Consider the following 14102-nt stretch of genomic DNA (forward strand, 5'->3'; position numbering starts at 1 on the left):
GGCTCAAAAATCCCTCTATTCTGCTGCTCACTCATTCTGACATCCACTGCTCAGGAAGGGGCGTGTCCAAGGAAAGTACTGAGCCCGCCCTCACTCACCATGCATTTACTTACTCCCTGAGTCTGCTGTGCTGGGTCTCTTCATCCAGTCACTGCAGTCTGCCCTGTAAGCCCCTCCTCTCTGTTTTCAGACAATAGTCTAATAGACAGGACAGGAGTGAGCACAGAGGAGTGCTAGTCCCACCGTCCCTTACTGGGCTTTGTTCCTGCCTGTGCTTCAGCTGGGACAAAGATGATGCTGCAGATGGACAGGATTATGCTCTGGATGGTATGGAGACCCCTAGTGGCCTTTTTTTATAAGCCATGATTTCTATAAAAAGGAGATAACATTTTCTTATGAAGTATATTGGAAAGGTTAATGTTTTGCTGAGATGTAAAACATATATAAGAAGTTTTTCAACCTGACAGTGCCCATTTGAACTATTCATGCCAGTGAATGTTCTTCAATCTTTGAGAGAGGATTAACTCCACATTACTAATATTTACTTTCTTTTGTGTTTTCTCTTATCTTTTATGCTGTTAGGTACTTACAGAATCACCTGAATAACCTGTTTGCTGGGGCCTGGGAGACCAGAGACAATTCTCCTCTTCCCGTCTGCATCCCTAAGGCCACCACTGAGCAGGTCTGTTAGTGCCCCTGCTAAATGCAGTGAAATATACTTCTACATATGGAAAGTTACTAGCCAAGGAGTATCTCTATTATGAGCGTGCAAATTCCTCAGTAGTTTTGAGCCTTGAAATGGTTAGCCCAGTCTCTAGAGCCGCGTTTTGTGCCTCCAGCTGTTGCAAAACTACAACTCCCAGCATGCCCGGACAGCCGTTGGCTGTCCGGGCATGCTGGGAGTTGTAGTTTTGCAACAGCTGGAGGCACACTGTTTTGGAAACACTGCTCCAGACACTAGAAAGCAAACTTGTGTCTTCTTGTCTTGCAGATCCAGCAGTGTGTGGAATTAGTAAGTCGTTCTAAGAAACCGGTCTTCATCCTGGGCAGTCAGAGCACCCTGCCCCCAACCCCTGTAGACAAGCTCAGGTACCATAGTTTATTGCTGTATCGTAAGGAACCTCGCACACATCTGACATATGGCTATGAATACACAGATTGTTTGTTTGGTTTTCTTGGAGTCCTTGCTTGTACCAAAAACAATTTTATATTTTCATATAGGACCCCAACACTGGTATTTAAAAAAAATAAAAAATAAAAAAAATATAAGATCAGGAAAGGTACCAGAATATATGGTATGGTATCACACACCACCCGAACATCCAATTACTTTGTTTAAAAAAATAAATAAAAAAAAAAGACCTACTGTTTTAAATATAGTTGTTCTGTAAACCATATTTAAAAAAATTAATTTTTGGTGATAATTTTTTTCTTCTAATTTTCCATTTTATTATATTTTAAACTAGACATGAAATCCTGAAATCCTGCTGCCATGCCCCCTCCCATAGACTTGCATTGAGGGGGTGTGGTGTGACATCATGAGCGGGCGTGGCCGTGACGTCACGACCCCCCCACTGCTCGCTCCAAGCATTCGGAGCAAACCACTAAGACTAAAACTAAGCTAAGACTTCCTGTTCTGTACAGATCTTTTCCCAGTAATTTCTTTCTTCTCAAGAGAACAGTGCATGGTGACACTGGTAGATAGATAACACTGGATCCACCACCATTCACAGCAGAGATCAGCCTCCCCTCTCCCTGCATATAAATAGCATTGGATCAACCACCATTTACAGCAGAGATCAGCCTCCCCCTCCCTTCATATAGATAACATTGGATCCAACACCATTCACAGCAGCTATCAGCCTCCCCCTCCCTGTATATTGATAATGCTGGATTCACCATCATTCACAGCAGGGATCAGAGTCCCCTTCTTGTATATAGATAACATTGGATCCAACACCATTCACAGCAGAGATCAGCCTCCCCTCCCTGCATATAGATAATACTGAATCCACCAAGATTCCCAGCTGAGATCAGCCTCCTACTCCATGTATATAGATAACACTGGATCCACCACTATTTACAGCAGAGATCAGCCTCCCCCTCCCCTGTATATTGATAATGCTGGATTCACCACCATTCACAGCAGGGATCAGAGTCCCCTCCTTGTATATAGATAACACTGGATCCACCACCATTCACAGCAATGATCAGCCTCCCCGCCCTGTAGAATGAACTCTAAAAAAAAAAAAGGTCACAGATGCGCAGTAGCCCAGTAGCGTCTTCAATTCATCTGAATAGAACATCGTCTATCGTTGTCTATGTCCATGGGTCCTGCTGTAAAGCAGTTCATAAAACAGTTTAGACAAGATGGCAGCCCTGATAATAATGGTCCAAAAAAAATACAAAAATGACAATAAAAAAATTGAAACTGATTAGAAAAAAAAAATCATATTTCTGTGGTGTCCCAGTACCGCATTTCATACGGTACCTATTTATCTATGGGTCCCCGTAGCCAGAGTCCCTAGGACTTAGTAATATCTGTTAGTCAGTCCGTCCCTAGTCGCCTCTATTATAGTGCATAGATTCCTAATTTATCCATAGAATAACGTAAATAGTATTATTTCTGTATATAAATGGTTAATTACTGGTTTACATGGTGTCACAGGGCCTTCAGGTCATGTGATGCGTTCCAAGCCTCATTCTGGATGCGTTCCAGGCCTCACTTTGGTATCTCTAGCCTCATTTTGGGTTTTGCAATGTATATAGATCCTGTGATGTAAGCAATCCCATGATACCATGTAAAGTGAAGGGCAGACGTTCGGACCAATCAGAATCGCCACGCCCCCTGCCCATATAAGGGAGCAGCGGCCATCTTATCGCTCTCTTTCTCCTGGTTCTTGATGAGAGAAGACCTATATCTCAGTAATCGCAGTGAGTTAGGCATGAGCCTTGCGGCAACAGCTGAATGATCTAAATTATAAAGTGTGTCATCCCCTAAGCACTCTGCAGTATCACCGGACCCAATATTTCCCATAAATCCGGACGGATCTGCACATCACTCCCTAAATTCAGAGACTATAAGTTTCAGGCAAGGTCCGCAACTTCTGCCAATCGCTAAGCAACCTAAGAACTGTTATATGAGACTGTTACTACGCATTGGATATTGCAAGCACTGCAGTAAAGTTATTCAAGTTCAAGTAAAATTTGCTTGTGGACCTTCAGTCATTTCATTGCACCTATCGCTTCTGGGAAGGGCGGCGATAGGCCTGAACATAGATTCAGCATACCAGCCCTCACCCTGGCATCACGAGTGACTGGGTTAATATTAACCCCTCATATACCAACATCATACCATCCCTACCATACACCCCCCAAGGGCTACCACATTTCTGTATGGCTCTCATCAGGAAGAAAAAAAATAGATGATACATTCCTAATAATAATAATTATTATAATAATCTTAAATAGTGGAGCATTTCATCTTTTATGTTTTTCTTGTTCTTTAGGAAGGCTTTGGAATCTTTGGGTATTCCGTGTTTCTTGGGTGGAATGGCCAGAGGCATGCTGGGAAGAGACAGCCCCATCCACATTCGTCAGAACCGTAGGGACGCTCTTAAGGAGGCCGATCTAGTGATACTGGCTGGTAAGGAGTTGCACCCTAAGCATACAAGTGTCTTCCTGTCTCAGGGTAGGGTCAGGGCAGTGGCATCACTAGGTTTGGTGTCACCTGGCGTGGTAGAAAATGACAGGTGTCCTGCCTGTTGTCCCACTGCAGGCCCAGGCACTATCTAGCAGAGAGTTGGGGGGACACTGGCCAGGACTCTTCACCTTGGCATCAAAGGTTTACACGTTTTTCTCAAAAAGATGTTCAGTATACATAATAAATGGTGGAATAAAAAATCTGTCTCAAGAAGGTGTGGTCTGATAGATGTGTATTAAGAAATGCATATGCATAAAATTAAAGCAAATTTGTGAAACCCCATCAATTTGGCGACATAAAGTATACAAGTCATACCATTATTTATACATAGTGTGGCTTTAATCCACAAAAAATATCCTGAAGTGTCAAAGAGGTGTGGCCTGTGTGGTTTACTGTGCCCTGGTGCCACAACACCTCTCTGCTCTGAAGCCATGCCCGCCCACGTTTGATAAACACAAAGTCCTATATGCCCGGGTAGCTGGAATAAAAATAATAAACTTTAACTTGCCTTCCGCCACTCCCCCGTTCTTCTAGGCTGGGTTTGGGGCCCGGCACGCAGACTGTGCTCAGCTGATCACAGACTGCAGTGATATTCTGCCTTGGCCTGTGACAGGCTGAGCGGCAGTGTGCAGTGTCTTGGTGCAAGAAAGTTAAACAGATTTGTAATTTACTTCTATTAAACAATCTTAATCCTTCCAGTACTTATCAGCTGCTGTATGCTCCACAGAAAGTTCCTTTTTTAATTATTTATTTTATGTCTGACCACAGTTCTCTCTGCTGACACCTCTGTCCATCTCAGGAACTGTCCACAGCAGGAGGAGTTTGCTATGGGGATTTGCACCTGCTCTGGACTATTCCTGACATGGACAGAGGTGGCAGCAGAGAGCACTGTGGTCAAACAGAAAATAAATTGAAAAAGAAAAGAACTTCCTGTGGAGCATACAGCAGCTGATAAGTACTGGAAGGATTAAGATTTTTATTAATAGAAGTAATTTACAAAAAAATTTACAAAAAAAAGGGGTACTCCGGTGGAAAACATATATATTTTTTAAATCAACTCGTGCCAGAAAGTTAAACAGATTTGTAAATGACTTCTATTAAAAAATCTTTACCCTTCCAGTACTTTTTAGCAGCTGTATGCTACAGAGGAAATTCTTTTCTTTTTGAATTTCTTTTTTGTCTTGTCCACAGTGCTCTCTGCTGACACCTGATGCCCGTATCAGGAACTGTCCAGAGCAGGAGAAAATCCCCATAGCAAACCTTATGCTGCTCTGGACAGTTCCTGACATGGACAGAGGTGTCAGCAGAGAGCACTGTGGACAAGACAAAAAAGTTAAATTAAAAAAGAAAAGAATTTCCTCTGTAGCATACAGCTGCTAAAAAGTACTGGAAGAGTAAAGATTGTTTACTAGAAGTAATTTACAAATCTGTTTAACTTTCTGGCACCAGTTGATTAAAAAGAAAAAAAAAAAAGTTTTTATAATTTTTATTCCAGCAGCCCTGGCATATATGGGTAAGATTTTTTTTGCTTTGCTAGACTTCCCCTTTAAGTTCTTCCACATACTGGTAGTCATTCAATGTTTTATTAACTTTTTAGGTACAGTGTGTGATTTTCGACTTTCCTACGGCCGCGTGTTGAACAGACGTAGTAAGATTATAGCTGTGAACAGAGACCGCTCTCAGCTCCTCAAGAACTCCGATATGTTTTGGAAGCCGACTGTTGCTATTCAAGGTACATTGCCTTTTATTTCTCTCCTATTGTACTCTATCTTATGAGAGTAATGTTGTATATATACATAATAGGGTTTTCTTTGGTTCTCATATAGGAAAATGCACGTGCTGGTGTGCACCACAGTATACGTCAGCATTCCTTTTATTGGTGGCATGCTGACTTGTACCGGGGTCGTACAGCAATAATGAAGTGTGTACCTACCTGTAGAATGTATTTTTAAGAGGACGCTCATAACAAAGTTACAGTTTATTACCAGATTCTGAGGATCCAGTGTCATCATTCTAAATGGTGTGTGGCTACCATGTAAAATTCTCCAATAGTTCTCAGACTATGTTTCGTTTTTCTTTTCCTTTTTAGGGGATGCCGGTTCATTCATCTTAAGCCTTGCAGATGGGCTCCGGGGGTACACATGCTCCTCAGACTGGAAAGAAGGCCTTAAAGCTGGAGATATAACTAAAGAGAAGGCAAATGAGTAATGTATCAGTTTTGCCTATTGTAGATGGGAAACCTTCTCGAGAAGACCACAAAATTGTATTGAAAAATGTTCTTCTCACTGACAGGTTACACCCTCCTGCTGTGGACCGTGGGCGCAGCGTAAGGGGCACCACTCGTTAGTCCTGGCAGCCACCACTGGTCACTGATTCAAAGTGGCTGTGGCGCCGGCTGACTTTTTAAAGGTGTACTCCGCCCCTAGACATCTTATCCCCTATCTTAAAGGGGTACTCCGCTGCCCTGCTTCGGAAGCTCCGCTCCCCAGCATCCGGAAGTTTATTGTTCCGAACGCTGCATGCGGGCTTCCGTGTTCAGGGCCGCCCCTCATGATGTCACGCCCGCTCCCTCAACGAAAGTCTATGGGAAGGGGGTGCGACGGCCGTCGCGCCCCCTTCCCATAGACTTTCGTTGAGGGGGCGGGCGTGACGTCACTAGGGGGCGGGCGTGATGTCACGAGGGGCGGCCCTGAACACCGAAGCCCGCACGCAGCGTTCGGAACAATAAACTTCCGGACGCTGGGGAGCAGAGCTTCCGAAGCAGGGCAGCGGAGTATCCCTTTAAGGGTAGGGAATAAGATGTCTGATCACGGGGGTCCCGCCGCTGGGACCCCCGCAATCTCTGTGCAGCTGGCTGGGGTCATGATGTCACGGCCACACCCGCTTGTGACGTCCCACCACACCCCCTCAATGCATGTCTATGCATCACGACCCCAGCCAGCTGCACAGAGATTGTGGGGGTCCCAGCGGCGGGACCCCCGTGATCAGACATTGAGGGGGTGCGGTGTGACATCACGAGCAGGCGTGTCCATGACATCACAACCAACCCCCCCGCGCACCGCCCGCTCCAAGGATACGGAACAAAATGTTCCGAATGCTGGGGCAGCAGAGTACCCCTTTAAGATCCGCAGCAAGGCAAATTCCTCTTGGTAACAGTGACCAGTGGCAGCTGCCAGACAGGACGTCCTGGCGACACACCTGGGGACTGTGGGCGACACACTAATGTGTCACGGCACCCAGTTAAGATAGCCCTGTCTGTAGTTCAAATAAGAAGTAAGCAATGGCTACTGTGTTTTATTCATTTATTAATTAATTAATTAGTTTATTTTTTAATCAACATTCAGACAAAAAGCTGAAGATAAAACTGAAAGGCATCTGAATCCCCTGAAGGTTCTGCACCTGGTGGAAGAAGCTTTACCGGAGGACAGTATCATTGTAGCAGATGGCGGAGACTTTGTAGGCAGCGCTGCTTACATCCTGCGCCCAAGGGGACCACTGCGCTGGCTGGATCCTGGTAATGTTAATCTGTTGTTATGTTACATTCACTAGATACAGTATTTTGGGAAATGGTTTTTGTGCCTTGGTGTCCATGTGGTGAAAGCTAGATGTAACCGGAACTGTCACTCCGCTGAACACTACTATGGCCTCTTTCCAGTTTTCTCTATGGCCATTTTTCCAGATGCTGCGTGGTGAACCTTGAAAGACCAACATTTTTTTGCCCATAAAAGGGTTAATATTGTCTATGCTGGAATGTGATTGCTTGAAGTTAGAGGCCCAAAGCCTGAGGCTCCACTACTGGTTTTGATGCCAGCATTATCCTCATATGATGCTTGTCAGATGCAGCAGTGACCTTATATGGGGTCAAGTCACCAAATACAACAATATCTTAGTCTTACCTGACTTTAATAGTGGCAAATATGTGCAGACGGGGATGTGACTTATCTATTTTTACTTTAGGTGCTTTTGGCACTTTGGGAGTTGGCGGAGGATTTGCCTTGGGAGCCAAACTTTGTCGGCCAGAATCAGAGGTACTAAAACTTCTAATGAACCAAATGGAGCCTCTGTGTATGTAGGCTTAAAGGGGTACTCCGCTGCTCAGCGTTTGGAACAAACTGTTCCGAACGCTGGAGCCGGGAGCTTGTGACGTCATAGCCCCGCCCCATCATAACATAAAGCCCCGCCCCTCAATGCAAGTCTATGGGAGGGGGCGTGACGGCAGTCACGCCCCCTCCCATAGACTTGCATTGAGGGGTCGGGCATTACATCATGAGGGGGTGGGGCTCTGATGTCACGAGCTCCCGACTCCAGCATTTGGAACAGTTTGTTCCAAACGCTGAGCAGTGGAGTACCCCTTTAAAGAAGAATAAATTATGATGTATTATTATGGCTTTCTTTAAGGTTTGGGTTGTATTTGGAGATGGCTCGCTGGGGTACAGCATTGTCGAGTACGACACATACACGCGTCATAAGGTGAGCTATGTTTATGTCGTTATATTAAAAATTCAAAGCATAATATTCTTAGCCGCCATTCATTTTCATTTGATAAGATGAATAATTAAGTGTTCATAACAAAGACTTGTAGTTCAGAGCTGTATCCATAATTCGGCTGGTTGTAATTGGAAACTGTTAGCAAGATGATAGATAGAGATGAGCGAACTTACAGTAAATTAGATTCGTCACGAACTTCTCGGCTCGGCAGTTGATGACTTTTCCTGCATAAATGAGTTCAGCTTTCCGGTGCTCCCGTGGAGTGGAAAAGGAGGATACAGTCCTAGAAGACTCTTTCCTAGGAATGTATCCACCTTTTCCAGCCCACCAGAGCACCGGAAAGCTGAACTAATTTATGCAGGAAAAGTCATCAACTGCCGAGCCGAGAAGTTTGTGACGAATCGAATTTACTGTAAGTTCGCTCATCTCTAATGATAGACAACTCAGATGAGCCCAAGTCAGTTGGATTGTCAAATTCTCTTATGTCAGATGACTGCAAAGCAACTGGTATAAAGATGACTCTTTGTAGAATACAGATCACCAGTATATCAAAAGATTTCTGCTCTAATGCCTTCGAATTATGAATGCAGCTAAATCAGTCCAAAATAATCTTTTTTTTTTTTTAAACGCTTTTGGTGAAAATGAAAAAACAAACAAAAAAACAGCCCTGCCCTGCCCTGCCCTGATCCTCCACTGTGTACATCCCAATGGTCCACAGACCTTGCTGGGTGGCACCTACTTTTATTTTGACATGCCGGAAATGCCTGCTCAGCGATTCAGCCAGTACCCCCCCCCCCCCCCTACATGTTCTCCGACATGACTCTAGAAAAATTAATGTATGATCTCTTGCCTTTCAGACCCCCATCATTGCTGTTGTTGGAAATGATGCCTGCTGGAGTCAGATCTCCCGAGAGCAAGTTCCTATGTTGGGAAGCAATGTTGCATGTGGTCTGGCTTATAATGGTAAGATGTTTGAGTCTTGTGTTTTCCTGACTAGTGTTGAGCGGCATAGGCCATATTCAAATTCACAAATATTAGCGAATATATGGACGAATATTCGTCATATATTCGCTAATATTCGCATATTCGTAATATTCTCATTTTATTTTCGCATAAGCGAAAATTTGCGAATGCGAAAATTAAAGGAGTAGTCCAGTGGTGATTCAGTGGTGAGCAACTTATCCCCTATCCTAAGGATAGGGGATAAGTTGCAGATCGCGGGGGGTCCGACCCCTGGGGCCCCCCGCGATCTCCTGTACGGAGCCCCGACAGCCCGCTGGAAGGGGGCGTGTCGACCTCCGCACGAGGCGGCGGCCGACACGCCCCCTCAATACAACTGTATGGCAGAGCCGAAGCGCTGCCTTCGGCAATCTCCGGCTCTGCCATAGAGATGTATTGAGGGGGCGTGTCGGCCGCCGCCTCGTGCGGGGGTCGACACCCGCTATCTCGGCGGAGAGCCGGGGCCCCGTACAGAGAGATCGCAGGGGGCCCCAGCGGTCGGACCCCCCGCGATCTCAAACTTATCCCCTATCCTTAGGATAGGGGATAATTTTTTCACCACTGGACTACCCCTTTAACATATGCGAAAATTAGCATATACAAAATTAGCATAAGCGAAAATGCGCACGCCAGTCTCACACAGTAGTATTAGAGCCTTCTTTACACCACACAAGCTGGAAGCAGAGAGGGATGATCACTGTGATGTGTACTGTGAAAAAAAACACAAAATAAAAAAAACAAATATTCGCAATTACGAATATATAGTGCTATATTCGCGAATAAAATTTGCATTGCGAATATTCACTAGCAACACTATTCCTGACACTGTTGCAATGGTATAAAGTGAAAAGTACACATACACACACACATAAATAAATAAATGGGGTTGGACTTTTTTCCTGCAAACAGTACCATGCCATCCATGGGCTATGTCTGGTACTACAGATCATTCCCACCCAAGTGAGGGTCTAAACTGCAATTGTAGACCCAGCTTATGGACCGGTGTGGTGCTGGACAGAGCCTTGGAGGACTCCAACAGTGAGAGTCCGAGATGAGGAGGTGGTGTGGGAGACACTTAACAAACAGTTGGTGAGGTATGAAGGGATCCAGAAGAGGGTCAAATTTGTATGTAGGCTTAAAGGGGTACTCCACTGCTCAGTGTTTGGAACAGACTGTTCTGAACGCTGGAGCCGGGAGCCTGTGACGTAATATCCCCGCCCCCTCATGATGTCACGCCCCACCCCCTCAATGCAAGTCTATGGGAGGGGGCGTGACTGCCGTCACGCCCCCTCCCATAGACTTGCATTGAGGGGGTGGGGTGTGACATCATGAGGGGATGGAGCTATGACGTCACAAGCTCCGTGGGATGAGAGAGTTTGTAGCAGGAGGAAGTGGTTGAATCTGTAAAAAGCAGAAAAAAAGGTCAAGGAGAAGGAGCGACGAGTACGGGCATGAGGCTTTGGTGGGAAGTAGATTATTGGCCACATTGGTTAGGGTGTTTTCAGTAGAGTGGGGGTAACAGAGACTGGATCGAAGGTGGTCAAAGAGTGAGTTGGATGAATGAGAGGTGGGGAGACAGTTCATAGTAGCTGGACAAAGCGGATGGGTCGTAGGATGGCTTTTAGAGGAGGAGTGGTATGGTTGTATGTTTAAATGATGAAGAATAGGTGCCAGTGTTTAGTGATAGGTTGAGGAGATGGGTTAGGGCTGGGATAAATACTGTAGTCAGGTTGGGGATAAGGTGGAATGTGATTGGGTCAAGTGCCCAGGTTGTGAATCAGCCCCATTTAGCAGAAATAACTGCAGACTTAAAGGTGAGAAGTGCTTGCCCTAAAGTTCTAGAAGCATATTTTGTCACATTGGTCTGCCAGGGCTGTCTATTGATGCATTGGGTTCTATTGTGTGAGAGTAAGACCTGGTGTGGTTAAAATTTTTGACATGTCTGAGCAACAAGTTTTTTCTAATAACGGTAACACTTTAAGATTCCTACAGGGGTGGGCTAGGTTATGGACCGAGGCAGTGGAAGAAAAGAGAATGTAAAGAGGATGCGGTCAGATAAGTGAAGAGCTGGGTTTGAGATATGGAACATAGGCAGGTGAAAATAGAGTTAATGCTTTTGAGTGTGATGCTTTTCGTGTGGCGGCTGACCTGAGATGTGCGGATGGGGATATTGTAGTAGCCCATGATTGTGGGGGATGCCCAAGATGCTGAAATGTAAGAGCCAGAGGAAGAGATGGAATAGGGATAGAGAAAAAGTTCTAAGATAACAGGAGGCCATTGCTGCCACCACACTTGTTACCAGGGCCACAGGAGGGGGGGGGGGGGGGGGGGGGGATTGAAGTCCACTTTAGGAAAACCAGGTAGTTTGGATCTGTGATGAGCCTTTCTTTAAAGGGGTTATCCAGGCAAAAACTTTTTTTTTATATATCAACTGGCTCCAGAAAGTTAAACAGATTTGTAAATTACTTCTATTAAAAAATCTTAATCCTTTCAGTACTTATGAGCTTCTGAAGTTAAGGTTGTTCTTTTATGTCTAAGTCCTCTCTGATGACACCTGTCTTGGGAAACGCCCAGTTTAGAAGCAAATCCCCATAGCAAACCTCTTCTAAACTGGGCGTTTCCCAAGACAGGTGTCACCAGAGAGCACTTAGACAAAAAAGAACAACCTTGACTTCAGAAGCTCATAAGTACTGAAAGGATTAAGATTTTTTTATAGAAGTAATTTACAAATCTGTTTAACTTTCTGGAGCCAGTTGATATATATATAAAAAAAAGTTTTTGCTTGGATAACCCCTTTAATTCTCCTGAGCTCCTTGCAAAATGGTAGTACTTCTTAAAAGGGTACTTCACTGGCCAGCGTTCAGAAGTAAATGTTCTGAACGCTGTTTTCGCACTGCGGGTGTTGGCCACGCCACTCGTGACATCACGGCCACGAACGCTGGCCAGTGGAGTACCCCTTTAATACAGTGTGAGGTTGATGGCGGTGTGCAGTATCACTGCATTGGAGGGAGCTCAGGAGGAGGAGAGACTTCCTTCTGGGAGCTGGCAATGTATCTCTCTGTATGCCTATAGAGTGGGACATACTGCAGCCATCTATCAGGGGTAGAGATGAGCGAACTCACAGTAAATTTGATTCGTCACGAACTTCTCGGCTCGGCAGTTGATGACTTATCCTGCATAAATTAGTTCAGCTTTCAGGTGCTCCCGTGGGCTGGAAAAGGTGGATACAGTCCTAGGAGACTCTTTCCTAGGACTGTATCCACCTTTTCCAGCCCACCGGAGCACCGGAAAGCTGAACTAATTCATGCAGGATAAGTCATCAACTGCCGAGCCCAGAAGTTCGTGACGAATCGAATTTACTATAAGTTCGCTCATCTCTAATCAGGGGTATACGTTAAGATTCCTCCGACTTATACCTCTAAAAACACTGTGTGAACCCAGCCTAAGCTGATGACAAGTTTGTTGGTGGATTCCAATCATGCTTACTTTCTGTGCAGATTACCATGTCGTAGCAGATGGCCTTGGTGGTAAAGGTTTTCTCGTCACTCGGCAAGATGAAGACAGAATAGCTGATATCATCAAGGAGGCTCAAGACACGGCCAAGAAAGGGAAAGCAGCGCTGATCAATGTGCTCATAGGAAAAACTAATTTCCGAGATGGCTCTATCTCTGTGTAAATCCATTGCAGTATCCAAAATCCTAAACCTACACGAATGGCCAAAAATTCCCCGAGCTCAATGTTAGATTCTCTGCCTGTCCCTTAGGAGCCTCTAGTGAAGATCTGTACATAGCTCAATGAGTGGTTTTAAGTGAATCTCCACCTTTTAACACTTTTTAGCTGTCAGGGCACCATTTGTTCTGATGCAGAGCTTCAAATCCTCTACATATACATAGATTTAAAGGGGTACTCCACTGGCCAGCGATCGGAACATTCAGTTCCGAACACTGTGTGCGCTTCGGGAGTCGGCAACGCCCCTCGTGATGTCAGGCCATGCCCCCTCAATGCAAGTCTATTGGAGGGGGCGTGGCACCGCCACGCCCCCTCCAATAGACTTGCATTGAGGGGGCATGGCCTGACATCACGAGGGGCGTTGCTGACCCCTGCAGCGCGTGCACACAGCGTTCGGAACTAAATGTTCTGAACGCTGGCCAGTGGAGTACCCCTTTAAGATAACTCAGTCTGCCTGAAGTCACCACTAGATGAACCTTAGAACCTCAGCACATACTTTATTATTATGGTGCCCAATGCACAGTATGCAGTAGGCTCCCCCTAGTGGCAGCAGCGGGCAGTTTGAGTAGTAGGTTTCTATCTATACCGGGGATTTGGAGCTCTGTATCAGCTCCAACCACTATAAAGATCCATGCAGAAATGTTCCTTCTAAATGAACAGTATAATTCACAAAACAAAAGTAAGTTATTGAATTGTCTTTGTTGCCAGGTTGCAAAAAATTCTATTTATCTGTTTATCTGGGTGGAAACTTGGCAGCCGGTGTTCAGTTCTCCTGCAGCGTCACCACAGGGAAGTTAAGCATTAGGGTATGTTCACACGTGAAGGATCTACAGCGTGTTTCCCACTGTGGGTTTGAGCTGTGGTAGGTTTTCCACCCCCCCCCCCCCCCATATTTTCTATATGCGCCCCCATATTTTCTTGCTATAGATCCTGCATGTGTGAATGCACTCATATATGGTTCCCACTGAATTTAATGGTTTGTCTGTGTAATACATGGATATACCAGGTCCTCCATGAGAGAATCTCTGCTTTAGCTAATAGAGGAGGGTCCTGAATGACGACCACCTCTCTGCTAACTCATAATACTGATATAGGGTACATGAAAATGGGTTTTCTCAGCCTTTAGGCAATAGCTATATAGAATTTTTAACAACTTGACAGATGAAGACAACTCATGGGGTGC

At 45.2% G+C, this 14102-nt stretch overlaps 1 protein-coding gene across 2 annotated transcripts in view; it reads left to right on the forward strand.

Annotated features, from left to right (window-relative positions):
* The window catches only part of ILVBL (ilvB acetolactate synthase like), a 37519-nt gene extending 24395 nt beyond the window's left edge, over positions 1-13124 (forward strand). For both annotated transcript variants that reach the window (XM_056542200.1, XM_056542201.1), the window contains 10 exons: positions 583-682; positions 992-1089; positions 3510-3646; positions 5301-5435; positions 5793-5907; positions 7048-7217; positions 7661-7731; positions 8102-8173; positions 9049-9154; positions 12688-13124. In XM_056542200.1, coding sequence (XP_056398175.1) covers positions 583-682; positions 992-1089; positions 3510-3646; positions 5301-5435; positions 5793-5907; positions 7048-7217; positions 7661-7731; positions 8102-8173; positions 9049-9154; positions 12688-12866 — 1183 coding nt within the window. In that variant the 3' untranslated portion in view covers positions 12867-13124. The remainder of the gene's footprint in view (positions 1-582; positions 683-991; positions 1090-3509; positions 3647-5300; positions 5436-5792; positions 5908-7047; positions 7218-7660; positions 7732-8101; positions 8174-9048; positions 9155-12687) is intronic.
* The last annotated feature ends 978 nt before the right edge of the window (positions 13125-14102 follow it).

Source organism: Hyla sarda, chromosome 10, assembly GCF_029499605.1.
Source record: "Hyla sarda isolate aHylSar1 chromosome 10, aHylSar1.hap1, whole genome shotgun sequence".
NCBI lineage: Eukaryota > Metazoa > Chordata > Amphibia > Anura > Hylidae > Hyla > Hyla sarda.